The 26,758-nt window shown below is 48.7% G+C and overlaps 1 protein-coding gene across 1 annotated transcript in view; it reads right to left on the reverse strand.

Moving 5' to 3' along the window:
* Efcab6 (EF-hand calcium binding domain 6) overlaps positions 1-26,758 on the reverse strand; it is a 182,008-nt gene that overhangs the window by 130,353 nt on the left and 24,897 nt on the right. The window contains exons 5-6 of the mRNA XM_032918784.1: positions 12,753-12,841; positions 4,061-4,121 (exon numbers count right to left, since the gene is read on the reverse strand). Coding sequence (XP_032774675.1) covers positions 4,061-4,121; positions 12,753-12,841 — 150 coding nt within the window. The remainder of the gene's footprint in view (positions 1-4,060; positions 4,122-12,752; positions 12,842-26,758) is intronic.

Here is a 26,758-nt window from a genome sequence, read left to right on the forward strand (position 1 = left end):
CGTTTGCTCTGGGCCACTCAACACTGGGGTCCGGATGCCCCACTCCGGCAGCCTGGTTCCCAACTCTGTACAAACGTTTGACTCTCCCCACAAACTTCTGTTTGTGCTATTGGTTGGCCATATGTAGGATACGGAGCTTAAAAGTCAAAAAGATAAACTTCGCCTGAAATAACTATAAATTCCAATTGAGTCCTTGATACGATTTCCTCATGAAGCTTCAGTAAATTAATAATAGATCAACCAAAAATAGCTTCTGGGCTTGAAGTACTTTTGGTGCGAGTTTCCGATAGAGTGGCAAGTGGTTGTTTTGTGGTGTGAGTTAAGCATGGCAGCTCTTCATTTAGCTGCACGGAGGCACGTGGAGGAAGCTGTGACATTATTAATCACTATACTCGGTTATGATTGATGGGCTTTTCTGCGGGGAGGAAGAAGCGCCTCAGATACAATCTGTCCCAACAGCTCTGCGATATGCTAATATTTTCTTCAGATGAAAGCGGTGATGTGTTCAAATCCCTGCTGTAGCCGGTGATTCATACTGAGAGCTCCAGAGGGGCCAAAGAAGCAGGAGTGGGAGGATGGGCCAGGGGAAGCAGGGGCTAGAAGCCTGTGGCTTGAGCAAATGACCTTGCTTTCAGCTTGGCAAGGTGTGTGTGTGTGTGTGTGTGTGTGTGTGTGTGTGTGTGTGTGTGTGTGTGCGTGTGTGTTTATGCACAGGGGCTAGCATGCATGCAGGCACGTGAACATACCTATGGAGGCCAAAAGTCAATCTCAGGTAGCCTTCCTCAAGACCCAACCATATTTTTTAGACAGAATCTCTTACTATGTCCTGGAGCACACAAATAGGTTAGGCAGATTGGCCAGTAAGCTGCAGAGACAAACCTTCACCTGCCCAGCCCTGGGATTACATGCATGTGTTACAATTGGCTGTTTTACATGGATGCTAGGGACTGAACTCAGGTCCTTGTGTTTGCAAGGCAATCTCACTTCTCCAGATGAGCCATCTCCCCTGGCCTGACTCTAGCTTTGTAAATGCCTTTTTAAAGGAAATCTCACCTGTCTAGGAAGAATGACCTACCCCTGACTCTTGCGTCTTCTCCACTGGGGTAGCAGAAAACAAATAGGCAGCTCTCTTGAATGATTCACCAATTACGTCTGAAATGATGCAGGCTGCATCCTACAATTCTGAGGCACCGGGGTAATCCTATCAAAGCTGTATGGGATCACTCAGTGTCCAACAGACATGCTAGTCACAGCTGACTGGGTCGACCAGATGTTCCAGAATCACAAATACCCAGGCCCTGGAATCCTTTCTACTTTTGAGAGTTTCTTTAACTTGGAAAGCCACACAGTGTGAACAGCCCGGGCCTTTGGCTGTTTTTCCTTTTATGCCTCCTTAACTGTATGACATATGCTTGAATTCCAGTCTTCAGTTAAGAACTGGTTTTGTGTGTGGCAGGTTGAGAAAGGTCTGGATTTCTGCCTGTTCTTACTGTGTGCCTGGGCAAGGCAGAACCCTTGAGGCTGCTCAGCTCTCCTCTATACTCAGCAATTAGTGCTTCCCACCCGGGGGTAGGCTGAGGTTTTCTTCGCATCTTAGCCTCATCTTCCATCCCTACCGAACCTCATGCTGGGGTCCACAAATGACAAAACAGGGCAAAGACTGACATCATCACTGGTCTGACCACGCACTGGCATTTCCCTTTGATCCTTCTTTGTCCTACTGGAGTCCTGACTTCAAAATTATCGACTAAGTCTGAGGCCTTGGACTTATCTAGCACCCCAGGATGGAGCTGGGACCTGCAAGACAGACAAGGGCAAGGGAATAGGTAACTCGGCTGGGAAGGAGTGGAAAAGGGCCACGTGCCAGAGAAAACACGGGGGGAAGTGACGCTCCACAGACAGACAGGCGGTCTCATGGGCAGGGCAGCTTTGGTTACCACTGTGGTGGAGGCAACAGAGGCTGCTCTCAGATGAAGAGTGACCCTGGCTGGCTGTGGACTTGACCAGGTCTATGTCTGCCGAATGCAAAATCAGCCACAGCACGTTTGCTGAGAGACCCGGAAAGCAGGGTAGCTCAGTGTAGTGATAAGGAGGCTGGAGTTGGGGCTCCTTCTCTACCCAAAGCTGTGTTCCCATGACTGGGATGCTCACCCCTTCCTCAGTTTCCCCCAGGGATGAGAGCGGTGCTGCTTTGTAAGAATCTCTGGAGACAGGTTCAACAGAATGAAGCTCCTAGAAGATCCCAGTGAATGCTCAGTCTCTCACTCCTACTGTGACTAGAGCGAGCAAAAGTCACACACTGCTAAGTGTCTAAACAAAAACCAACCACCAGGGGCCCTCCCAACCCACCCCCTCTCCTCCTCCTCAACAAGCTTGCCACTCTCTTTTGCTGTGGTTTTCCTGGGTGGCCACCTGGTGCACAGGAGGGAGCCTGTCACCACATGAGAGGGCACACAGGGCTGGCTTAGGCTACTGGTGGTGCTTATCTGACCTCCAAATTCAGAAGTATGTTTGTGTATTCTTGGCTCTGATTCAACTACAGCCATGGGTGCCTGTAGTTAAATGAGGGTGCTTTCCTTCCTAACCACCTCTCTCTGAAGCCTGGAAGGAAGGCACAGAGGGAGCTGAAAAGGGACTTATGGGTCGGCGGCTGGGTCTGCTCAGTGTGGTGGCCCTGCATAGTGAAAGAGATGTTTTGTGTGGTTTTCTGGGCTCTGTCTCTCCTCACAAAGAAGCTGTAGCTGGCAGCTCACCTCCAAGCTGCCTGGCTTCCTCTTGGGTGGCACTCCCTCCAAGGTGAACACTGTTGCCTCAGTGACACAAGATTAAACCTAGTAAGAAGGCCTTGCCTGAGGCCACCTGGCTGGAAGATGGCAGTGCCCGAAGAGAGGAACCGGTCCATGATGGTGTCTAAGGTCAGTTTTGCTTGGCACAGTTGGGTTGTAGAGAGACCTGGAATGGTGACATCTACTGGTGATAACTCCTGGAATGGAGTACTCGTCTGGCCTTTCACCCCCATAGCCCCGTCCAAACCCTAACAGCGTTGACTCACTCATTCACAGGTGGCTTCCATGCGGAGGAATCAGACTGAAAAAGGCCTTAGGCCAAAAGCTGGAGAGTGAGGATCCCCACTTTCAGATGTGACCACAGGGTTCAGGGTGGGGAACTTCGCTGTTGATAATTTACAACCCATGTCCACAAACTGTGGACTCTTGGCAACACCTCCTATCTACCCAAAAGCTGCTGGCTTTCCAAGGAGCATTTTGTGATAAATACAATGTAGACAGAGATGAGAACCAAAACAGTTACTCCTCGTACCAAGTGCTTCTATAGAATAAGCCACGGGCTGGCTACACAGGGGTCCAGGCCAGGGCTCCAACTCAGAACAACTCATATGACTCGGGTTTGGGGACACACAGTGCTCTGAAAGGATCAGCTACAGGATTCTTCTGCTGTGGATAGGACAAGCCAGGGAGCTGGAAGCAAACATTTTGTGGCCCTCTGGTTATTTTTGAGTTTGAAATGTATGGACGTCTCAGAAGAGTTCAGAAAAGAAAGAAAATGTGTCCAATTTCAAACCAACATATTGAATTGAGTAAATTAAGCCACGATTCTCAAACTGCTCATGGAACTGACAGGCTCTGATGCATTTTAAAAAGGCGTCTCAGCTCCAAGCCTGGTATGGGTACCCCCACCCCCACCCCGCCATGCTGAGACCTAACCGAGTGGCGGAGTGGCTCTACCTCCTCCGTATGGCTCACACGGCCCACAGGGAGGCTTCCTCACTGGAAGACCCTGTGCTTGGTGCTGCCTGGTTATTTTCTCCACGCTGCTGCTTACTGCTCGGGAAAAGTTGTGTCCTCATCCTGACAAGAAACTCATGACTGACACAGAAACAGGACAGGCAGCCTGCTGACACACGTCCCGAGTTAACGCAAGAGACAAGATCACTGTCAAGAGCCGCGGCGTGGCAGGCCCACGTGACTAAGAGCCCTCAGTAGGGTCAGCAGCCTGGGCTGGTAACCAGTATGGAGTAAAGCATTTTTTAAGTTCCTCTTACCTTTTCAGTGAGCTGGATTTCTTTGAGTGTTTGTCCGTTATCTACCTCATTTTCATTTACCCTTGAAAATAAAATAAAAATAATTTTTGTTAACATTTCTCCCCGGAACAGATGTTGACACTGGACTTGTATAATGCTTTGTCACAGGCTTTCTGAGTGACTTCTCCAGAAGCACGAGCATCCCTGGCCCTCTGTTTCCTCATCAGTAAATGGAAGTACAGGATCTACCGTCCTCAAGGGGTGTGGGGACTTGATGGACACCAGACCTCACTTCAGCTAAGCCCACAGCACTGTTCCAGGCCTGGGCTCACCAGCTCTCAGCCTGTTTTCTATTGCCCTCGATCTGACTATAGTAGACTCCAGGTCCTATCTGACCCCAGGAGCCTCTTGGTAAAGGACTTCCGGGTCACCGTGTCATACATGTCTCCATCTGCTCTTCCTCTCAGCTCTCCTCGGGTTTGCTACCCAGCCTCAGAGCTTTCTTTCAGACTGACTGGTAGAGACGAGTGCTGAGCAGAGACAGAAGAGGCAGAGCCCGGGCCCCTCTCCTTCATGCCGGTACTCCATCACCTCCCACACAGTCAGTCAAGGCTGGGGTGGTGAGCGGGACACCACCCCACCTAGTGAGAGCCACGGATGGATAAAACAAGAGCATGGAGTGGTCGTGTGCCGGGGTGAGGATAATGGAGAATGGTGGAAAGCAGGAGGCCAGAAAATGGGTAATCTTTGGGGTGAAGGTAATAGGAGGCCTCTGCTCAGATGTCATGTGAATACAGATCCTTGAGCTGAAGGACAACACAGCTTCCTGGCCACACACAGGGGACCCCAGGCAGCTCCCGGGGCAGGAGCTCAGCCCTCAGGAGTCAGCATTAAGCAGCTGGAGCTGGATGAGTGGGTCAGAGACACGCAGGGCAAGTTTAGAGGCAGTGGGGTATTGTGGGCCATAAACGGGAATATGGACTTTAACTGAGGGGCAGGTGAGGTCCTTGGAGCATCTCACGCCACTTTTTCTGTGTAGGAGGAAGCCAGTGCGGAGAGCTGTTCAGTTTGGTGCCCACGTTAAAGGTAGGATGGGTCAGCAAACCAACTTTGTGTTAACGCAAGCTTCCTAATACTGCTTTAGTGATATACTCAGCCAATGAAAAATACTGTTCCTAGGATGTACTTAAGAGTAAAAATCGACAAGGAGTGTAGAATAGCACAACTTTTAGAATCTTTTCTCTTTTTCCCTTTCTGTGTGTCTATACCTACATTTTTCTCCAACTGGAACTGGTCAACCTTTGTCCTTTATGCAAAATGTTACAATAATTAAGTCTTATGATACACATTTCCTGTAGCCAGCAGTTACTCTAACTCTCTTTAGGGAGAGGAATTCCATCTTTTCTCCTCACAGCTTTCTCCTCCTACTGAAGCTATCTTCCTTTTTGAAGGCCATTGCGAGGCTTTATCCGGTCTGCAGCCTCCCCGCTTTACCGCGCGCTGACACTGTGTTGCATAACGCATGATGTGCATGGGAGTTTGGGGCTGGCAATCTGCTTTGTGGTCTGTATTTTTACCACTTGTTCTAGATTTCCTTCTCCTTTCTTATTTCTAGGTGAAATATTTTAAAAAAATCATTTCCTTTTTCCCTGTCTGGAAGTCGAACATTTGCGTCTGTGATTTTTTTTAAGTGGCCTAGCAATCACAGTGTACAGATCTAAGACTTCAGTGTGCACAGTTAAAGCCCCCAGATTCTTGCTCACAAGATTCCAATGCAGTCCGTCCACTCTGTCTCTGGCCTGGTATGTGAACTCCAAACCTTTTATTAAAGGCACAGAAACGCTGGGACCATTTGCACAGCCAATCGCGTTCTAGACGTTCATTGTTTTCTGTGCCATCCCTGAAACCTCAGGCCTTTCGAGCCTGATCATCTTTCTTTGGCCTCTTCTATAGTGCTGAGCCAGCATCTCAAATTGGCTGCCCATCTTCTCAAATGAAATTTAAAGTATTTTTATTTGGCCCCCAGTCTTCATTTTGTAACATGTTTCCCACTCCCTTTTTCTCTCGAGACTGGATGGATGTTACTGAGAACCTGAGCTTCACCTCCTCTTCTCCTTCCTCCACCCTGAGCACTGGCTCTACCTGCCCTGCCCAGACTGAACTGGCCTCGGAAGCATCCGAGTTCAAGAGATGGTCGCATACCAGGCTTTCTTCCATGCAGACCCTTTCCTTTCCTGAAGAATCTGCACTGTTGCCTCTCTGCAGCGAAGAGCCCGTCTCCCCTGTCAGCCCTACATCTCTCAGCTGACAGCCTTTGTTCTTCGGGTCTTCTGCGGTGAGGCTACCTGACTGGCACCAGCTCCGCATCCATCTGCCCTTTGAATCTGTGCTCTGCTAGTGCTGCCTGCCTTATCCATTTGAATCCTGGTTGCCTGTGTGGGGAAGCAACTCCACACCACCACACACCTGTTCTCTGATAGGGAACTCAGCTTTAACATAAGGATCATAGTCCAGAAACTTCTTCAGAACTCTGTGGTTAGTCTTCAAAGGGAGAGCTCAGAATGTTTCTTAAACATCACCAAGATCAGGATGGTGTTAGATGTGGAAGGCTATTACAATGCATCCAATCAGCACAGTGCCAACGCCATGGGGACCAGTCGCCGCACAGTGGGCTCACCAGAAGCAATCATGGTGGTTACGCGGGCTCTTCGAGGCTGAGCATGGAGCTCCCTGCAGAGCTTGCCTAGTGTGGGTGGCTGGTTCCCCTGAGCCCCACAACCCCTCCATAACATGTGGGAAGAAAAGGAGAATATTTTGTCTCTTTTAGGAAACCACTCCATGGTGTTTCTGTAGGATGGATAGTAACGGTGTCCGTATTAGAGAACACAAGCTCCCCTACACTGGAGACAGCAGTCCCCATTTTGAATGTATCATAGACTTAAATATCCCTGGGGTTATAACTGCGCCTACAGGCAAACTATCCCTTCCTGCTGCTGGCTCCACTCTAGACGGCTTGCCATGGGACACCCAGGAGCTCCAGTGGTAACTTTCATATGCAGCCGGTTCTGGGGTAGTGAGAGTGACCAGGGCAGGAGAGAAGTGATGTAGAACACTTCTGACTGGTCTTTCCTCGGCACGCCAATGCATGGAGTGTGGCCTCCACAACTGTCTCTCCAGGAAGGAGGTGCTGCAGCCACAGTAAGTCTCACCTCTACCACAGCGGAGACTTATTCTGCTACAGCCCCAGATTGGAAGTCTCGCAGCAATAACAGGCTGCCCCTTGCTTGATGCAAGTCGATAGGAATGAATCATCCGGGACCTGCCTGACACACACTGGCCTGAATACAGTGCAAAGGTGTGATTCTGCTGTCTCCAATGATGGATGCCCACTGCCGGCATGGAAACATCAAAGCTCCACATATGGGCCTTCCCAGCCTGGCCCCGCCCCAGAGCAGGTGGCCCATCCCTAGCTGACCAGAAGCAGCAATTCTCCGTTGCCCAGCATCACAGGACAGCTGGACCACAAGCCTCTAGCTCGCAGAAGACTGGGACTCAGAGGTTGTGTGATCATGTGACCGTTACATGTTCACAACTTCCACACGGTCTTAGTTATTTTCTTCTTGCAGTGATGAAATGGAGGTTCCAGCTGCCAGGCAGCAAGTGGTAGAACAGAGTCTGCTCGGCCGTGGCAGCCTGTAACACGGAGCGGTTTCAGGAAGTGCCTGGGTAGAGAGAGCCCAGAGGGTATACTGCCCCACCCCAGTGAGTCTATTCCTCAAACCAGACTACATCTTCCAAAGTTTAATCACAAGCTACTCCAGTGAAGGCGGAGTCCTCGTTATCCAATCACTTCCCCAAAACCCATCACCTGTCAATCAAAGCCCCGTTCATACGCCTGTAGAAGGCACTCACGGCACACTCACACATAGCATCATGAGGTTAAAAATCTGTAAGCCAGTGTCCTAGTCAGGATTTGTATTGCTGCAATGAAACACCATGACCAAAGGCAACAGAGAGGAAAGAGGTTATTCAGCTCACATTTCTATAGAGAGGAAAGAGGTTATTCAGCTCACATTTCTATATCAGTGTTTATCATCGAAGGAAATCAGGACAGGAACTCAAGAGGGGCAGGAACCTAGAGGCAGGAGCGGATGCAGAGGCTATGAAGGATGCTGCTTACTGGCCTGCTCCCTGTGGCTTGCTCAGCCTGATTTCTTATAGGACACAGGACAACCAACCCAGTAGTGGCACCACATACAAGGGGTGCCCCCCATGCCCCACAGGCTTGCCTGCAGCCCCATTTTACATTGACATTTCTTCCCTTCGGATGACCTTAGCTTGTGTCATGTTGACATAAAACTGTCCAGCACAGTCAGACCACCGCAGTGGTGGGCAGCTCGCTCCGGCACCAGTTACTGGGCATACCGCGGCACTGTGGCAAGGAGAGAGGGCAGTACTGCATCCCGCAGGGGGAAGCCTTGCTCTCATTCTTAGACAGCACAGAATTCTGTGATTGATGAGTCCTTTCTCACTGCCTTTATGTTTCTCTGATCTTTAAATGTTGATTAATTCACTTTTTTTAACACCATGCTTGTGGAGATACAACTTGTAGGAAACTATTATCTCCTTTCACTGTGTGTATTTTGAACTCGGATCATCAGGCTTAGCAGCCTGTGCCTTTACCCACTGAGACATCTTGCTGGCGCTCTCTGTGACGCTGACATTCTGCATCCATTCCACCATAATGTGACCAGTTAGGTAAGTGTTTCTTTGTCTTTATCTAGTTTAAGACTCCCAGCTGTTGCCTCTTTATTCCTGCTCTGCTCTCTCTCTCTCTCTCTCTCTCTCTCTCTCTCTCTCTCTCTCTCTCTCTCTCTCTGTTCTCTCTACCCCCCTCCGTTTCTACAGTTTGAAAGTTTGAATGTCCCCTCCAGACTTTGGTGCTCTGTACTACAAAGCGGGGCCTTGAAGAAGTGACCTGTGACAGGGTAGCAGGCACTCCTACCCCTCGCCATCCTCCAGTAAGATGCGAGGAGAAGGCTGTGGTGCTGGGGTCTGGATCTTGGGCTTCCTGGCCTCTGGACCTCTCAGTAATAATTTCCACTCTTAGAGACTCCCCAGGCTGCGTGTCCTGTTATAGGAACACAATTACTCAGGCTGTTAAAGACACACAGAACAAAGCGGGGCAGATCTTCCTGGAACAGCCATTTCTTGTGCCCTCTTCCTCCTTTGTCCCATGTGCCTGTCTTCTCTGCGTCTTTCTGTGCTACATCCCTACATCCGTCAGCACTGCCTTCCAGGCCGCTGGTCTTGTGTTCGGGTGGGTTTACTCCGTTTTCACCATCCTACTAAGTTTACTCCTCGAGTTCCCAGCATCCCAAGTTCCACCGTGAGCAAGCCCGCCGGCAGGGCTCTTCTCTCTGGGTCTCCCGCCATGGCAGCACACTTGGCTTCTTTACTTCAGATGGACAGTAAAACTGAGCATAGGAATTCACTGTGATGTGGGGAGGAATTCACTGTGATGTGGGGAGGAATTCACTGTGGTGTGGACAGGAATTCACTGTGGTGTGGACAGGAATTCACTGTGTTGTGGACAGGAATTCACTATGGTGTGGACAGGAATTCACTATGGTGTGGACAGGAATTCACTATGATGAGGACAGGAATTCACTGTGATGTGGACAGGAATTCACTATGGTGTGGACAGGAATTCACTATGGTGTGGACAGGAATTCACTATGATGAGGACAGGAATTCACTGTGGTGTGGACAGGAATTCACTGTGGTGTGGACAGGAATTCACTGTGATGTGGACAGGAATTCACTACGGTGTGGCCAACACCCACAGAACTAAAGCCAACTGAACAGAAAGTATCCTCCTCTGGACTCCAATTCTTACTTTAGGTTGGCCTCTTTGAGGCATCCTACTCCTGACAGCCCACCAATACATTAAAATGCCTCTATATATCTGACTTTTATCCAGCATTTTCATTGTGTTCCAGAGAAATGCTGTTCATGGTACATGACCTGCAGGAGCCGCGAGAAGACTTGATCAGAATGCATGGCCTCCTACCATCAAGAGGACTTGGCTTCACAGAGTCAGACTCTTTCAAGTCTAGTTTAAATCGTTAGCCTCTTATGGTTAAGAAAATAACTTAGAGTCCTTCTCATCTCAAGCCATCAGTCTACGGTTTCATAGTAAGATACACACACAGATTTGTTTTTGGTTTTTCCAGCTCTTGAAGGTTTAGGGTTTGTTTTGTTTTGTTGTTTTGTTTTTATTTGTTTCAGCTTTTCAAAACATCTTTTTAGTTTTTTTAAACAAAGAATATTTAAATAGGTCATGGTACACCCAACAATATCATCCTACAAATAGGTCAAGAGAATAGATATAGTCTGTATAGCACCAGGCCCTCTGAATGACTGGAAAGCACACAGTTGAACGACTTATTCAACATGGAACAGAGCACTGAGGCCTCCCACCCATGCACTATATGTAAGTGTGCTTCTGGTACTGTGACAGAATACCCAAGTCTGGGAAATTTATAATGGATAGAATTGTGTTTGGCTTATACTTAAGGAGCTGGTTTAAGAACTGGAAGGTCAGAGCTCAGGGTCTCTAATGAGGGCCTCATGCTCTTTCAGTAGGTGGCAGAAGTGGAAGGACAGGCGTGTATGGAAGAGAAGACGTGTGCAGGAGCAGGCGCATGTGGAAGGACAGGCAGGCATGTGTAGAAGAGCAGGCATGTGTGCAGGAGCTGACACACATGGAAGAAGGACCCTGAGAGCACCCTGGCTCCACAGAAGCCACTCCTGGAGGTAAATGATCTCGTCCCATGAAAGGAAGACCCCATAAAGGTGAAAACATCCTTCCCACACCATAGCTCCTACCCAGAAACCAACTGCTTTCCGTCAGGCCCCACCCCCAGCAATACCGAGCAGTGAAGGAATTAAGGTTGACCACGTGAACTTCCGAGATCTGTCAGCACAACTAGAGCTATCTCACTAGTGACTTTTTTATTGTGATTTAATGGGGGAAAGCCATAAAAATTTGTCTTTATGACTGGGGGTACAGCTCCATGGATAAAGAAAGCACTTGACTAGCATGTGTGAGGCCTCTGGGGTTCAATCTCTTATTACCACAAAAAGAAAAAGAAGGGCCACTGGACCATTTACACAGCTCAGTAGTGTTCAGCATAGGTGAGATGCTGTACAGAAGTCTTAAGGGACACAGCTCCTCACCACCCCCAGTTTTCCACTGCCCCCGGCTCCCCATCACCTCCCTTCTTTCTGTTACACTGGTACTTGTGCCTGAGCTGCAGGGGTCGAGGGAAAGGGAGTCAACTGTGACTCTATAAGTGCACTACTGAAAGGTTCCAACTGCACAGGATCTCATCTGTTTTTATTTATGTGTATAAGTGTATATTCATGCATGTCTATATGCCCATGAATGTGGAACCCATGGAGGCCGGAAGGTGGCTTTGGATCCCACGAAACGAGTTATAGGCAGTTATGAGCTGCCTGATATGGGTGCTGGGAACTGAGCTCAGGTCCTCTGAAAGAGCACTGTGGTGGTTTGAATAGGAATGGATCCCACAGATTCATGTGTTTGAATGAATGGCCACTATTAGGAGGTGTGGCCTTGTTGGAGGAAGTGTGTCACCGTGGGGCGGACTTTGAAGTCTCCTAGTGCTCAAGCTCCACCCAGTGTGGAACACGGTCCCCTTCTTCTGCCTACTGATCAGGATGTAGAACTCTCGGCCCCATCCCCAGCACCACGTCTGCCTGCACGCTGCCATGTTTCCCACCATGATGATCGTGAACTAAACCTCTGAACTGTAAGCCAGCCGCAATTAAATATTTCCCTTTATAAGCGTTGTCACGGCCGTGATGTCTCTCCACAGTAATAAAACCTTAACTAAGACAAGCAGCAAGGGCTCTTAAGCTGCTGAGTCATCTCTCCAGTCCCCAGATTTAATTATTGTAATTGTTTGCCACGCTTCACAGAAAACGAGGCTTGTTCAGAGTCAGAGAAGCAGTGCGGAGTTCCTTTCTGAAACTATTTCCTAAACTATAAACGAGAACCCAAAGCACTGCTGCTGGCAGAGGCACTGAAGGTTCTGTGGCAGCACCCACAGGCCGCGGTGAGCCAGTGAACCCCACCTCTGTGCTAAAATCCTGAAGCACTGAGGTGATCTTATGACACCTCTAGTATTCTGTCTCCATCCAAGGAAACACTCGCTTTCCAGTGAATGGCACAAAAATGTACAAAAGACAATGCGTCTCACATGTAGTATGAAAACCTGTTATTTCCAGATTTAAAATGTATTGTACAAGGGATATTTTAAACGTGACGTTACCTGCTATGTTTATGTTTGATTACAGCCTTATTCTTCTTTCTAAATAAAGTTGTCCGAGGATTAGTTAAGTGTTACACAGAGAAGCTCTGCCTGTGTGTTTTCTATGGGGATGCAGATCAAGCCGAGCCTCGTGGTGCATGCCGAAAGCCCCAGCACCTGAGAGGCTGAGGCAGGAGGATCATGAGATTAAGACCAGCATGGCACGCACGGCAAGTCTCAGTCTCAGAGAGAAAAGAAAGAGGTACAGACATGGATACAGATGTGTTACTAGGCCTGGCTCTAACGACCTGTGTCCTGACTCTATATATCATTTCAGATTTCAAATGTTAACGTGGCGAGAGAGAGAGACTTACCTCTTTATACCATTGATGTTTATATCAATTCCACCGAACCTGGAGAGGAATTCAAGGTACGGCACATTACCCAGGCTGGTGACCGGGATCTATGGTCAGATGGGAAGAATGACAACATGTTAGAGAGTTGAGACTCCAGCCACAGACAACACAGCAGGCTCCCCAGTCTGTAATGTCGGAATGCCGGAACTGCTAAGGGAACAGACACTGGTAGACATTTGTGAGTTCTTTCGGGGAGTCAAAACTGATACATGGCCTCAGGGAGCAAAGAACGAGGTTAGTCTGTGCCCAAGGAAAAGCCAACATGGGTTTACGATACTACCAAACATCTGACCTCAGATAAATCTAGCATTGACATATAAATCAAACAGAATCAGGGCAAACATTTCCTGTGCATATGTGGAACTGTTAGCTGTGGGAAGAGTGGAGACGTTCATCTAGTTTCAAGGTAGAAACTGCCACTGTTAAAAGCTACTTTCTAATAAATTTCTAATTGAGGTTCTTGATTTCTTGGGGAAGGGACTGTGTACCACAGTGTAGGTGGGGAGGTCAGAGGACAGCTTGGCAGAGGCAGTTTTTTTTCCACCATGTGTGTTCCGGAGGGTGAACTAGTTGTTAGGGTGATCGGTAAGCACCTTAAACTACTCCTGAGCCATCCTGTTGGCCACACTGGGTCAAATGAGTTGGCATGAGTTATAGATTAAATAAAATGCTTTAATCAATCGAGATTGGCACTGCACTGTGAGAAGTTAGTCCTTGTTGTTAAGAATTATATGAAGAACTGTGAGACTACCAACTTCTCTGATGTCTGAAGACTTTTCCCCAGAAAACAAAATGCACTTCAGTGTGTTGAAGGCCACACATGAAGATAGCAAGGACCTGCCATGAACGTCAGTCAGAAGAATTAACCTCATGAAAACAGTGGCTGCACTCCTGAAAGTGACTTACAGAGTCAGGGCCACCCCTGTCAAAACTCCAGTGGCATTCTTTACAGAAAGCAAAAAAAAAAAAAAAAAAAACAAAACAAAACCCAAAACATCATATAAAAGTGCAAAAGACCCAAATTACACTGCACAGCCATGGCAACAAACCCGGCTGACATAAACACAACCTACAACCAATAGGACAGTCTGAAGGACCCGGAAGGAAATCTACACACAATCACTGGCCCCTTATTCTCAGCCAGGAGCACACACTGGACAGATGTCAGCCTCCCCTAAACTCATGATGCTGAAAACACAGGACACCCAGAATCAGAAGACTGAGACTAGATTCCTGGCTTGCCCTGCACAAAAAATAAATAAATAAATAAAAAATAAAAAAAAAATGCATCAAAAGGCCCTGAGAGCTCTGAAGGGCAATGCAGGAAAAACACTTAAAGAAATGGGCACAGGCGAGGGCTTCCTAAAAATACCCGAAGCTCAGGGCCACAGCACACAGTTCAAAGCTTCTCTCAGCAGAGGGCCAATGGGCAGAGAGAAGCAGCAGGCACGGGTGGGAGGAAAGCTCTGCCAGCCAGCCAGCTGACAGGGAATTAGTATCCAGAGTCTATAAAGAACTTGAAAGATTAAATACCAAAAGAACAAGTAATCTGTACGCAGGTGAGTTGAACGAGCTGTTCTCAAGAGGCTAAGTGGCTAATAAATACGTAAATAAATACACACCCAACCTCCCTAGTCATCAGAAAAATGCAAATTTAGTCTACAGAGGGCCTCAGGGAATGGCTCAGTGTGGGTAAGAGTGTTTGTTCTGTAACCCGAAGGACCTGTATTTGAATTCTCTAGCACTCTCGAAAAGAAAGAAGAAAGAAAGAGAGAGAGAGAGAGAGAGAGAGAGAGAGAGAGAGAGAGAGAGAGAGAGAGAAAGCAAGCAAGCAAGCTTGCTTTAAAAAACAACAGGTATGAACGCACATGCAATTGGAAGCAGGGGGAATCCACGAGCTATCTGGTCAACCATTCCAGGCCAAAACAGTGAGTTTCCTGATCAGTGAGATCCTGCTGCAAGGCAGTAAAGTGGGAAGCCAGGGAGGGAGACATCGACAGTTTGCTCTGGCCTCTGCATATGCATATATGGGCATGTACCTGCACACTAGCATGGACACACAGAGAGATGCACACACACACACACACACACACACACACACACACACACACACACACACACCACTAAATTAAAATTTTAAGTGACAAGGGTTTTTTGTTTTGGGTTTTTGTTTTGTTTTTTTTTTTTAGCTCCAATGTTGTTTCTATCCCACTCTGGTCATAAAAAAATTTTAAAGGCTGATGGAAATTAGTGTAAGCATATGGAAATCAACATGCAGAGTGCTCGCAGAAACTAGAGACACAACTGCCATGTGACCCAGCTGTACCACTCCTGGGTATGTAATGAAGGACCTTAAACCTGAACGCCACAGAGACAGTTAAACGTCCGTGCTCATTGCCACACCATTAATAATCAAGCTATGGATGTAGCCCACATGCCCATCAGCGGGTGAAGGGGGAAGTGTGGTGAACATAGGCAATGGGGTTTTATTCAGCTCTGAAGAATGAAACTACGTCATTTTCAGAAAAAAGGATAGAACTGGAGGTCATCAGGTTACATGAGGTAAGCCAGACACAGGCAGACATAGCAAACATGCTTCCTCATGTATGCAGCTTAAACTTAAGAATAGAAGATACATCATTTCTCAGCCTTGCGGCTAAGATTACACATAAAAATAATACACGTGAAAGTAAAGGGAGGACTGCCAGGAAGAAGGAGGGATGGAAGGGAGGACTGCAGGGAAGAAGGGGGTGGAAGGGAGGACTGCAGGGAAGAAGGGGGGATGGAAGGGAGGACTGCAGGGAAGAAGGGGGGATGGAAGGGAGGACTGCCTGGAAGAAGGAGGGATGGAAGGGGGGACTGCGGGGAAGAAGGGGGATGGAAGGGAGGACTGCCTGGAAGAAGGGGGATGGAAGGGAGGACTGCCTGGAAGAAGGGGGATGGAAGGGAGGACTGCAGGGAAGAAGGGGGGATGGAAGGGAGGACTGCAGGGAAGAAGGGGGATGGAAGGGAGGACTGCAGGGAAGAAGGGGAGATGGAAGGGAGGGAAGGGAGGACTTCAGGGAAGAAGGGGAGATGGAAGGGAGGACTGCAGGGAAGAAGGGGGATGGAAGGGAGGACTGCAGGGAAGAAGGGGGGATGGAAGGGAGGACTGCAGGGAAGAAGGGAGATGGAAGGGAGGACTACAGGGAAGAAGGGGGATGGAAGGGAGGACTGCCAGGAAGGAGGGATGGAAGGGAGGACTGCGGGGAAGAAGGGGGGATGGGGGAAGGGGGGATGGAAGGGAGGACTGCAGGGAAGAAGGGGGGATGGAAGGGAGGACTGCAGGGAAGAAGGGGGATGGAAGGGAGGACTGCAGGGAAGAAGGGGGATGGAAGGGAGGACTGCCTGGAAGGAGGGATGGAAGAGGACTGCAGGGAAGAAGGGGTGATGGAAGGGAGGACTGCAGGGGAGAAGGGGGATGGAAGGGAGGACTACAGGGAAGAAGGAGAGATGGAAGGAGGACTTCAGGGAAGAAGGGGAGATGGAAGGGAGGACTGCAGGGAAGAAGGGGGATGGAAGGGAGGACTGCAGGGAAGAAGGGGGATGGAAGGGAGGACTTCAGGGAAGAAGGGGAAATGGAAGGGAGGACTGCAGGGAAGAAGGGGATGGAAGGGAGGACTGCAGGGAAGAAGGGGGGATGGAAGGGAGGACTGCCTGGAAGGAGGGATGGAAGGGAGGACTGCAGGGAAGAAGGGGGGAGGGAAGGGAGGACTGCAGGGAAGAAGGGGGATGGAAGGGAGGACTGCAGGGAAGAAGGGAGGATGGAAGGGAGGACTGCAGGGAAGAAGGGAGGATGGAAGGGAGGACTGCAGGGAAGAAGGGAGGATGGAAGGGAGGACTGCCTGGAAGAAGGGGAGATGGAAGGGAGGACTGCAGGGAAGAAGGGGAATATGGAAGGGAGGACTTCAGGGAAGAAGGGGAGATGGAAGGGAGGGCTGCAGGGAAGAAGGGGAATATGGAAGGGAGGACTGCCTGGAAGAAGGGGTGGGGGTGTGTGAAAGCGTGATGGGCGGTAAACAAAAAAACTAGCACTACAAATATGTATGGAACAGCACAAGGTGAAGACCTTGTTTTGTACTGTAAATCTTTACTGATAAAAAAGTATGCCCTGGGCTAAGGAGGTCGCTCAGGGGTAAAGAGCATTGGCTACTCCTTCAGAGAACCCAGGATCAGTTCCCAGAACCCACAGGATGCCTCACAACCATCTGTAACACCAGTTCCACGGAATCGAAAGCCCTCCTCCGGCCCCCACAAGCACTGCACACACATGGTACATATACGTACACACAGGCAAATAAATGCTCATACACATAAAAATAAATGTCTTTTTAAAATATGTACATTGTGCATGCCAAGTATATTGCTAGTGAGTGCATGTGTGCATGCGCGTGCACACACACACACACACACACACACACACACACACACACACACACACACACACACAGAAGATCCCAGGAGAAGAAAGTGAAGGACAGGCTGTATCACAGACAGTTCAAAGAGGAGGGGCCTGAGGACTCCTGTGCCATGAGTGCTTTTATGGATATTTTCTGTAAGTTCAGAATCATTTCTAATACAAAGTTGAACTTTTTAAAATGAAGATAATTGCCCAAGAAGGATTACAGATCTAAAATTTATATAAGTATAGGGTCAATAAAAATATATTCTTAAAGTCTCATACAGGTTCCTGTCACACAGCGTCCTTCACAGTTAAGGATTCCAAACTGAGTTGGTATTTACCTTGCCTTGAAGTGGCAAAGCCTAGCATGGTTATCTCAGTGTTCCCCAAAGGATACATTTCTCTTCCCAATTTAAAACATGTGTAACTAGGAAACGAGGCCAGAGGGATACGGGCTCACGGTGCGCCTGCAGAGAAGCTGGCCTGCGCAGGCGGCACCTGTGACTGCTGCTTCCAGTGCTGTGCGTGCTGCCAGACATGACAGCAGCAGGCAGTTCAAAGCTTTCCTAGTGTGACAGAGGATGGGAAGAACCTGTCAGACGTGTGGTTCAAGACTGGATGTTCCGGGTGATGAGATAAAAGAGAAAGGGGAGCTGGGGGCAGGGATCAGTAGGTAAAGTACTTACAAGGACCCAAGTTCAATCCCCAGAAGCCACATTTAGAAACCTAAGTTTGGGGACAGGGTAGAGATGGACTAGTCCTGGGACACAATGGCCAACCAGCCTGGCCAAGGAGGTAAGTTTCAGGCCAATAAGCGGGGCTGTATCTAACCACGGTGGGCAGTGCCTGAGAAACAGCATTTAAAACACACACACACACACACACACACACACAGAGAGAGAGAGAGAGAGAGAGAGAGAGAGAGAGAGAGAGAGAGAGAGAGAGAGAGAATATAAAAGATGAGAGAATGGTAATCTTGCCAGATTACCTCAATAACCAGGCCCAGGACAACTTTCAGGGCTTGACTGGAGCCACCCTAAGCCACCTGCAGAGTCCTTTTCCACAGTTCTTGGCCACCCTGCATGGTGCTGCTGCCAGTCAGGGCCAGAGGTCTGAGACTCCAGAGCCTATTGTACATCCTATGACAGAGACGTCAATAATCTCAGAGTCCCTGAGAGCGCATCTCAATTCTAACCGCAGATGCAGCCTGCCATGACTGGTGTCCAGAGCTAAGCTCCTTAGACAGAGAAAGGAAGACCCCGCTCGGCACTGAGCTCTGCGGGAGTTAGGGACCTGCTCTAAGTGTTTAAGACTCACCATCATCCACACACAAGTGGACTGCAGGAAGCAAGCTCTTAAGCTGGAGATGAGTGAGTTTCACAGTCTGTGTCTAGCAGGCTGAGAATTCCCACAGCCTTGTTCTCTCAGTTAGAGTACCACAGGGGCCGCACACAGCTTAGTTCTCTGAAAGCCATTTGCTCACAAGACTTTTTTATTTCTTTAAATTGCCTATGACTGGGCTGAAGAGATGGCTTACAGGGTAAAACGCTTGCTACACAAGCAAAAAGACCTGAGATCAGATCCCATGCCCTATGGAAAGACTAGGCACAGAAGCACATACCTAGAACCCTGTGCCCAGGGGACAGAGGGACAGGCAGGTGGTGGGGCTTACTAGTCAATCGGTTTAGCCAATCAGCAAGTTTAGTGTTCAGTGAAAAGACCCTGTGGCCAAAAATAAGATGGGGAGCAATGGAAAAAGGCAGCCAAGGTCGAACTCCTGCCTCCACAGGCGGATGCAGATGCAACAAGAGGGGAGACCAGGTTTGTACTGAGAGACTCCTCACGGAAACACAGAGCAGGTACCGCAAAGTCTAAGATGCCCGAACCTTAAATACCCTGATGTGGCTCTCCAAGACCACTAGAGCTTAAATATGTACAGACAGCTTCCGGAACTCCGTTCTAACTCCTGGGGTAGATTACTATGAAGTCTTTTACTGGTTTTATGCCTTTCCAGTTGTGTTACCAACTGAGGAGGAAGGGTGTCACCCCATGGACTAGTCACTCAGTTCATTCCCGGGACCTTGGCCCCCGTGACTGACCATGGGTCTGGAGGCTCCAGGTCCCGAGGAAGCCTGCCTGTTGTTAGAGGGAGATAGCCAAGGTCCACTCTTTAAACGGTCTCCAGTGCCCAGTATCTTCTTCTGGAGATGGTTGCTTTTGAAAGCACGTCTAAGCTGTGCTTCCTGTACTCTTCTCCTCCTGCATTGCTGCTTAGCTTGGAGAGGCTGCCTCTACTGTCAAAAGACATCAGACTGTGGCTGTAAGGACAACAGAGAGATTTTCTTTTGAGGCACCATTTCTCTGCGTAGCTCTGGCTGTCCTGGAACTGGCTCTGTAGACCAGGCTGGCCTCAAACTCAATCCACCTGCCTCTGCCTCCTGAGTGCTAGGATCAAAGATGTGTGACACTACGCCCAACCAGAGATTGTATTTTAATTCTCTATTTAGTATAAAGTGTTTGTCACATATCAGGCTTCAGAGGAAACACCCAGTGTTTATAAGGGCAAACGGTCTTCATATGTCAGAAATATTCCCATGTTAGAGCCACCCCAACCTCAACAGGTCCCCAAGAGAGTGAATCAGTGTTCATGGCGGCCATATTCACAAACATCAGAGGGCAGAAACAACCTGAAGACCCCAAAGGCTGGAGGCTTTGGCACACCCACACGTGGGGCCCAGCAGACAGCCTTGGAAGGATGCCAGTGCTGCCCAGCACAGGGGAGCTCTAACCATGCTAATGAAAGCAGCCCTTTTACGGAAGCACACACAGGCTGTGGGCATGCATGGGCTGTGGCTTAGTTAGGGTTTCCATTGCTGTGAGCAGACACCACAACCAAGGCAAGTCTTGTAAAGGACATTTCAGGTTCAGAGATTCAGTTCAGTATCATCATGGCGGGAAGCATGGCAGCATCCAGGCAGACACAGTGCTGGAGAAGGAACCGACAGTTCTATATCTGGTTCTGAAGGCCACTAGGAGAAGACTACTGTCTTCCAGGCCACTAGGAAGAAGGTCTCAAAGCCCACCCTCACGGTGACACACTTCCTCCAATGAGAACACACCTACTCCCATAATGCCAAACCTCCTAATAGTGCCACTCCCTGGCCAAACATATTCAAACCACTACAGGCTGTGATCCCATTTATATGATAAACGGTCCACTTTGACAGGTAGGAGTCACACACTCCATTTAAGCCCAGTACCAGGCAGGCAGAGGCAGGCAGAAAATCAAGGCCAGCTGCATCTCCTCAGTGAGTTCCAGGCACGCTAGGATTACACACTGAGCCACTGGCAAAGAGGAAAGAAAGAAAGGAAGGAAGAAAATAAATAAATAAACACGCAAACAATTGGCATCTCCAGTGTCAATGCATGGATGAGTCGCTCCCCGTAGATGAAGGGGTGGGAGGACGAGTCGGGATGAGCATGGGCTCCTTAGACATTCAGGGCATATACATTCGATCTTAGTTAAGCTGCTATTAAAAATGTAGACAGCCACCAGCCTCTCTGGCTCAGCATGCGACGCCCTCTGCTGTCAGGTTGCTGCAGGAAGACTGAGAAAAATTGGGGCAGCCTCTAAAACTAGGAGGAGGTGGGGAGAGGAGCCGGGTAACAGAAAGGCTGAGCAAAGAAACGTGCTGAGGATGACGGAGTCCGGACTCCTCACTCATGGAGCAGGCAGCGATGACACTGGGAAAGGAGAGGCAGGTGCCCCCTAGAATGCTGGCGGAGAACTGAAGGCACAGACAGGCTTGAACAGTGGGCTTTGTGTGACACAGAAGTGGAGCTACTGTCAGTGTGTGAACCATGAACTCCTAGAGCTGTGCTCACAGAGAAGGTTCTGGTGATGGCTCTCAGTGATGTGAGCCATCCCTGCCTAGACCCTGGCCCCTGGCATCCTCCTCCACTCACACACAATTAGCAGAGCTCTAGAGAGGTCCGCTCTAGCATCTCTTGATCTGAGACCCTGAGAATCACCCGATTCTAGGACTCAGGCAAGGGGGATACAGAAAGCAAGCAAATCCTCATAGAAATGGAGTTGTGTCCAAGGCTGTGGGAAGCGGACTAGAGGGGCTCCTGCCGGCCGCACGGGGATGATTTAAACACTGGGGTGAATTAAATAATGATTCATAACCCACTTACAAGGAGACCGCGAGTCCCTGTGAATATGTAAACAGTGAGTGAACAGATTGAAAGTCAGATGAGAAAAGGAATATTTACTCCTCTCCAAGTTTCCCTCATGGAATATTAACTACAGAGTGCACACCCCGGAAAGCCTGACAGATTTCCCTTCTGAAGTGGCTAAGGCAAGCGTCAGCAGCTCCGGGACACCATGGAATCAGGGTATCCTAAGCAGAGAACAAGGTTGCTGGACACATCGCTAGAGATGCTGCCAGCACATGCTCCCAAGGACGCCCCAGGCAAACCCACACGGGGGCTCCTTCAACAGCAGAAGGCAGAGCCAAGGAAGACAGGGGAGCTGGCTCATACCGACAGGGACCAAATGGGACCCTGAACCAAGGGCAGGGTCTCACCGTGACCCAGACCTACAGAGTGGGCATGGGGCAAATGCACTGTTGTCTGAGGCTTGCCTGGGAGTGGTGAGGCAAGGCGGGGCTGTGGCTGATGTGGGAACAACACCCTGGTTTGAAGGAAATCCATAGCACAGTGTCTGCCGGTAACAACGCAGCTTCTCAAATGGCTTAGGAAAAAGGTATTCTCTGTGTTCTACACTAACTTGCCTATGACTCTGCTTTCAAAACACAAGGCCGTGACAGTGGCAGAACAACAGTGGGAAAGCAGGTTTTAGAGGGGGTTGAAACCTAGAAGGGGCAGGGGGTAGGGAGGGGGCGGGATAGAGCTTCCAGTTCTCAATGGTGTTCTCCAGGCCAGGTCAAAGTAGCACAGGTTACCTAAAACCCAAGGGGGTGGGGAGGGAGGCAGCCTTATTCTGCTAAATGCACAGTGCATCAAACTGCTCTTGAAATTTGTAACCTAAACCCACAAATTAGTGCAGTTCCCAGACCTCATCAGTGACGTTTCTCTGTGCAGTAGATGGTGGGCAAGGCACCCACGATCAGTCAAAGTGGACAGAGTAAATGCCATTGGATGTTCATCCACAAATGGCACATCTATATTATACATGTACATGCACGTGCATGTACAATATGCACACATTCCCATATACACACAACATATACACATATGAACACACACATGTGCACATACACAAAGGTACATACACAGATATGCACAATAGGTACACACGTGCATGCGTGCGCGCATACGCACACACACACACACACACACACACACACACACACAGCACAAAGGCCCTAGTGGAAGAGGGGATGGATGGAAAGTTCCTGAGAACCAGAGGTTAGAGAGGAGCAGAGCAGAGCGGGTCTTCTGAACATGACAGGTCCACTGTGCTCAGGAACTTACAGCAGCATGACGGAAGCCCAACACCCGCCCGTGATCGAGCCAGCCAACATTCCAGCATGGAGGAGGATGGGCCTCACCAGCCCCCAGCCCCAGATGAGGAGCTGGGGCCAGTCTGTGGCACACGGGGAAGGAGAGACAGGTCGCAGGTCACCCATGGTCCAGGGGACAGTCACACCCAGGAGTATGGGGAAGCACAGACTGGCCATTAGAAGATGGGAGGACGTGAAGTTTGAGATTGGTGGATCTGGGAGGAGTTGGGGAGAAGTAAGGGTGGGTGTTATCAAAATACATTATGTACATAATAAATTCCCAAATAATTAATAAAATAGTATATTTAGAAAGACAGAAAGCTCTGTCTTTCTGGCCTGTGAGACCAATATGCAGAAGCAAAAACTACCACAGCACCTAAGGAGGGGGTGGCTGGAAGACACCCACCCTCTGACTGCAAGATCAGTCCACGTTGTCAAGCTGACCTCAGGAACCACGCGTGCACAAACGTCAGAGCAGTCGAGCTGAACATCGAAGATCTAAACTAGGGTATGAGCTCTGCCCTGTGCAGGCAGGACAGAGGGACATGCAGGCAAGACAGAGGGATGCACAGAAGCCAGAGGCTCCACAGCACACGTGGCTGCTGAGTACCAGGGATGTGGCCGATGAAAGTGACTAACTGCGTTTCACTTTATTAGTGCTAATTAACCTGAATTTCGAAAACCCCATTGGCTCTGTTATTGAGAAATATCTTGTGTTTGAAAAACTGGGGATGTTAATCTAATGTTTCAAGCCTAAATGTCAGAGTCAGTCAGGTCTGCGACACTGTGGTGAGCTGTGGGTGCTCACCATGTTTAAAGACTTCAGATGTTAAAAGAGGGTACAATACAAATAATTTCATATGAACAGTGATGACAGTGAAATGCAATGGCATTCGTGATTGAATAAAACCATTATTAAAATTAATTCCTGGGCCAGCAACATGGCTTGGGAGTAAGTGGGGCTTGTTGCCAAGACTGGCAACCTGAGTTCAATTCCTAGGATTCACAGGGTAAAAGGAAGGAACTGACACCCACAGTTGTCCACTGACCTCCACATGACACACAGACACAGACACACAGACACACACACACACACACACAGACACACAGACACACACACACACACACACACACACACAAATAGGAAGTGAAGTTATTTTTAGCCCATTATTCACCGTTTAAAGTAAATGCTAGAAAGTTTACCTGTAAGGCTCACACAGTATTTCACTGGAGAAATCTGGTCTATGTCATTACCCAAACATACTTGAATATGGGCAACCATGACATATAACCCTTCTCAACAGATGAGCCCATCCGCAGGGGCAACTGGGGGATAAGCAACATGTTAGGCTTCAGGGAAGGACTGGAGAGCAGCTCTTTCCACTGTGTTTAAGGAAGTAAAAGGCAAGCAGAAGAGGGAACTCTAAACAAGCAGAAGAGAGAGGCCAAATGAAGTGCTGGATGTTAAAACACAATGTCTAGGGCTGGAGAGATGGCTTGGTGGTTAAAAGCACTGACTGCTCTTCTAGGGGTCCTGAGTTCAATTCCCAGCAACCACATGGTGGCTCACGGCCATCTGTAATGAGATCTGATGCCCTCTTCTGGTGTGTCAGAAGACAGCTACGGTGTACTCATATATAAAATAAATAAATATTTAAAAGAACAAACAAATAAAAACACAATGTCTAAAGTTGCAGCCTCAGAAGATAATGGACCAATAGTAACGAGGGGACGGGAGGGAAAACCTAGTACATTCAGGAATTGGTAGATGCCTGATATCCACTCTGAAAAATGCAGAGAATATAATGTTTTAAAAACAGAGATCTGTGGGGGCCCACAGGGACAATACCAAATGCTTGAAAGAAGACAGAACTAAACATATCTCTGACTAAAAACGGTTGAGTACTTCCTGAAAGGACCGAGGAAGAACCATGAGATCTGCACAAGGAGAGACAAAAGCCCCAACACTCAACAGCCCAGGCTGGCTTCCAGCTCGCTATGTAGCCTAGGCTAGGCTGGAATTTGAGATCTTCTTGCCTTAGTTTCCCTAGTGTTGGGGTTACAGTGTGTTCTACCACACACTCTAAATTGAGCGATTTTTTTAAAGTCAGTGGGAGAAATGTGATGAACTCCTAAGGCTGAAACAAGAACTGGTAACATGTACTGTCCACTGAACTTCTATGTTTGTAACCTCATCCCCCTAGGTTAACATGTGCAAATCTACCTGGGAGAGCTGCAGACATCAAATTCTAAAATGAAATCTGCTTTTAAAAGCTCCACCATAGCATGAAGCCAGACTATGATTAAAAATGAAAGAGGAGGGCTGGAGAGATGGCTCAGTGGTTAAGAGCACTGACTGCTCTTCCAGAGGCCCTGAGTTCAAATCCCAGCAACCACATGGTGGCTCACAACCATCTGTAATGAGGTCTGATGCCCTCTTCTGGTGTGTCTGAAGACAGTGACAGTGTACTTCTATATAATAAATAAAATAAATCTTTAAAAAAAAGAATGAAGGAGGAAAGTGTGATTACATGTGTGTGGGTGCACATGTGCATAAGTTCAGTCCTTGAGCTCCCTATATCCTGGCTAATTCCCCGCTCTTGTTGTGATCCTCACAGACTTACTAGTGTTGAACACCCACTGACTTTACCTTCCTTTCCTTATGACCCTGAGGGCTTGAATCAGAAATCTTTTATTCTTGCCACTCTCCTGGTTGGGGCACACTAGGGACTGTCCCAAGGCCTCACCATGTGTATGCCTCCCTAGGCCCTGGCATCCCCCGCAGCTGCACACCGTCCACAATGACCTTCCTTTCTGTACCATTTCACTGACATCTGCCCCAAACTCAATGGCAGAGAAGTCAACTGTCTCTCTTGGAGTCCCAACCTCAGTAACAGGAAGTCGGCTCCCTGTAAGTCCAGTTGTCCCAGGCCTTATTAAACTCCATGTCTCCTGAGCTATGAGACCCTCGAGGGTGGTCAGGCCTCCCTCCAAATGTGCCCCACCCCAGCCCGTGCCCAGCACTGCTGCAGTACACAGTAGATGCCCCTTAACCTACGCGTTTCTTACATTTTTAAAATTTTATTTATTGTGTGCATACATTCACGTGCATGCTGTGTGTATGTGTGTGTATGTACATGTGCACACATATGCAAAGCCTCCTCTATCATTGGCTGGCCAGAGAGCCTCTAGATCTGCCTGTCCCCACCCCTCCCTTCGTTCCCACGACTGGCTACAGATGTATAGGACTGTGCCCATTTATTTGTGGCTCTGGGGACCCAAACTCCGATCCTCTTGTTTGCACAGCAAACACTGGACCCTCTAAAGCACCTGCTCAGCCTGGAAGGTCGTGACATCCCCACCTAGCAGATGACCTCGGGATGCCTTGACCACCAGACTACGTGGGAAACATTGTAAAGTTTGATATGAGAACAAGGGCTGAAATACATTCTAAAATACAAATTGAGGGGCTTGGGACTTACCAAAGCATACTGCTCCTGCAGAGAACCCCAATTTTGTTTCTAGCACCCATATCGGGCGGCTCACAACCACCTGTAACTGCAGAGAATCTGATGCTCTCTTCTGACTTCTACAGGTACTGCCCTCATATGCAATATAAACACACACACACACACACACACACACACACACACACACACTCTCTCTCTCTCTCTCTCTCTCTCTCTCTCTCTCTCTCTCTCTCAAACACAAATAGTTTAAAAAATATTTAAGCTGGTTCTGGACGTGCATGCCATGAATCTCAGCACTTGAGAGGCAGAGGCAGATAGATCTCTGTGAGTTTGAGGACACCCTGGTCTACATGGTGAGTTCCAGAACAGCCAGGGATACATAGTGAGATCCTCTCTTAAAAATAAAATTTAAAAAATCAAAAAGAAAGCAATCCAATCTTTATGCACATAAACTGACCAAATACTTTATATAGGAGTTTTTTAAAGGAAAAAATGAGAGCTGCACTGTTGTGTGCTATGAGCACC

Source organism: Rattus rattus, chromosome 1, assembly GCF_011064425.1.
Source record: "Rattus rattus isolate New Zealand chromosome 1, Rrattus_CSIRO_v1, whole genome shotgun sequence".
In the NCBI taxonomy this organism is placed as follows: Eukaryota; Metazoa; Chordata; class Mammalia; order Rodentia; family Muridae; genus Rattus; species Rattus rattus.